Source organism: Triticum urartu, chromosome 3 (genome assembly GCF_003073215.2).
Source record: "Triticum urartu cultivar G1812 chromosome 3, Tu2.1, whole genome shotgun sequence".
In the NCBI taxonomy this organism is placed as follows: domain Eukaryota; kingdom Viridiplantae; phylum Streptophyta; class Magnoliopsida; order Poales; family Poaceae; genus Triticum; species Triticum urartu.
In genome coordinates this window covers 502487355-502490165 of record NC_053024.1, presented here as the reverse complement: position 1 = coordinate 502490165, position 2811 = coordinate 502487355, and the positions used below count along the sequence as shown (strand labels likewise).

Below are 2811 nucleotides of genomic sequence, written 5' to 3'. Positions count from 1 at the left end.
GGTGTCCGCCGCGACCCAAACCCGGCGCAAATTTACACTCGAATGGGTCGGTCCGGACACAAAACGGATAAGATGGGTCCGGGCCGTCGCGCGCTGGGCCGCCTTTTTTGTTCATTTTATTTCAAACAGACGGGGCCAGACAGGATAGGGTCACGCGGTGAAGTTGGCCCGATGAGCGTCAAGGACTGATGAGTCGGTCGCTGAAAAACATGCAAGGAGTAACTGCGAATCCTGGCGCGGTTGGTACCTCCTGGGCAGATGATCCAGGTACTACTAGGAGTAGTACATCTGCCTCGAGGACTGCTGGTTCGAGACCGAAAAGTGCCAAGCGCAGCACACAGCTTGTCAGCAGAATTTGAGCTTTTGCAGTACAAGAATCACTCCCATGCAAATTTTGTGTACTACTACTACTTGTAGTATACTGTCGAGGTCATATTGTGTGATGCGAGCATACCAGAGAAGAAGACTCGAGGCAGGCATGTTTCCAAATACCTCACTTGGATTGCAGCCAGCAGCGAACGCCGGATTTTGGACAATTATGACAGCTTCAGACCATATGCATCCACATGCACTGCTCCTTTCCACGAGATTACAAGGCCGCAACAACGGTGGTGGTCGATGAAGAGCAGAGGTAATCACTCCAAACAGCAACCCAAAGAAGATCAGAATCGGGAAAGGATCTAGCATAGCAAGCTCGATCGAAATGAAGCTGTAATTAATCGATTAATCGAGTCGCAGCCCCAAAACAGAACCAACTCCCCTCTTCCTTTCAAGAAGGGAGCAAAAATTACAACAGCGGCGGCGCCGGCGCCGGCGAAGAACGACACAGCAAACACCTTACTTACTACTATGGAACTAGAACTGCGAACAAAGGACGGCGATGATACAGCGACGATAGTAGAAGTCGTAGAGTACTTCATGGCTGGCTGAGCAGGATGCGCGCGCAAAGGCGGAGGCTTTGGGCCACTCACTCGGCCGGCGCCGCCGTCGCGGACGCGGCGGCCATCCTGGGCGAGCTGACGGGGAACAGCGGGAGGAGCCGCGGCGGCTCGGCGCCCCGCGGCGAAGGGTGGAAGAAGAAGCCCTTGTCGGCGATGGCCGCGCGCTCCGCGGCGTCCCCCGAGGACGACGCCGGCGAGGGGAAGAAGGGGTCGCCGGTGAGCGGCGTCACCGGGCTGCTGAGCTTCAGGGACGGGAAGTCCAGGACGCTCGGCGACAGGATCTCCGGCGCGGCGGAGGCGTTCCTCGGCGACGGCGGCGCGCCCATGGCCAGCGGCGCGATCATCTTGAGGTTCTTGAGGCTGCTCCGCCGCTCGTACAGCTTGAAGGACGGCTTCTTCGGGCGGCACGGCCCGCTCCCGCTCGCCGCCTGGTTCCCGGCGCTGCCGTTGGTCGTCGCCGCGGCGGCGGCGCTCTTGGAGGACTGCTCGGAGCCGGTGAGCATCTGGACGATCTGCTTGAAGGAGGTGGTGTCGGCCTGGACGAAGGTGGTGGGGAACGGGGTGGTCTCGATGGTGCGGGGGACGGGCCTGGGCGAGGGCGGGAGGTTGTGTGGGTGCGGCGGCTGCGCGCGGTGGTAGGGGTGGGACGGCGAGGTGGAGGAGGAGGAGGAAGAGGAGGTGGAGGACGACGGGGAGTTGGGGTCCTGCGGAGGCATGGGGAGGAACTGCTTGGTGCACGGCTCCATTGAAGCCTTGCGTCTGCGTATGGTTAGAGTTGGGATGCGTGAGCTTCTCGGGGGCGAGGAGGAAGGGAAGGGAAGGGAAGGGGGAGAAGAGGATTTGAAGCGAGGAAAAAGGGCCGGGGGTTGGTTAAGAAGAGAGATAGAGAGGGAGGGGGAGGGAGGTTAGAGATGCATTGTTGTTGGTGTGAACTGTCAACTGGACTTTGGACGGATGCTTTCTCTCTTTCGCACACTCACGTCCGTTACTTCGGCTTTTGTTCCTTTTCTTGCTGGGGTTTCTCAATTTTCTCCCGTCTTTTTCCTTTTTTTTCTACCTAGCATCTACAGCCGGACTTAGGGAAATCCAACCGTCATACACGCATCCTAGAAGCACAAGCCGGACGATCATCTCCTCCTCAGAACCGCGTGGGGTGAGCTCGGGATCGACGAATCTGAAGGTGTAGAACTCGGATCCGCTGGCCCCATATCGGAGTAGGCTGAAGATCGCCGGACGGCGTGGTGTGTAGTGGAGGCGATGGAGTGGAGTGGAGTGGCTAGGGTTTGGTCCAGGGAGCGGATGGAGACGATTATATGTGGGGTCGGGTGGGCTAGCGTGGTCCGGATCCGACGTGGAGGACGCGTCCGGTCGTGCCTAGGCCTCCCCATATCTACCCCGTATTTAGATTGGATATGAGAGGCGCCGATCAGACTAGGGGTTTGAGGCGCTCGCCTGGGTTGCTTTTTTTTACCGGTCACTTATCAGGCCATCCGCCCGAGCGTATGGAGGGGGTTTGGGACGCCCAGCTGTACATGCTTTTACTCGGCGGTGTTGGAGTGTGCTCCTGGTGCGAGCTCACGTAGACACAACCTCTGTTGTTTATTGTTCTTTCAGAACAAGGCCAATTGTTTTTTTGGAGGGAAATAGCTGTTGATCATTTTCTGTTATTTACCACATACGCACCATTTCAAGAGAATGCCGAGTAGGTGGATCGTTCATTGGCCAGCAGAGTCTTTAGTATAACATTAAGAAAGGTGACGAATCCACATTTATACATGTACACGTGCATATAGTAGCAGGGTCATGGCAACAGCAAGGAGCTGAAGCACCATGTAAGAGACACAACACTGGTTTTTGGCATAATCTCATT

At 56.9% G+C, this 2811-nt stretch overlaps 1 protein-coding gene across 1 annotated transcript; it reads right to left on the bottom strand.

Annotated features, from left to right (window-relative positions):
• Positions 1-700: 700 nt before the first annotated feature.
• Positions 701-1818, bottom strand: LOC125544609 (VQ motif-containing protein 4-like). Its single transcript, XM_048708351.1, has one exon. The coding sequence runs from the start codon at positions 1685-1687 to the stop codon at positions 968-970; it is 720 nt and encodes a 239-aa protein (XP_048564308.1). The 5' UTR covers positions 1688-1818; the 3' UTR covers positions 701-967.
• Between the last annotated feature and the right edge of the window lie 993 nt (positions 1819-2811).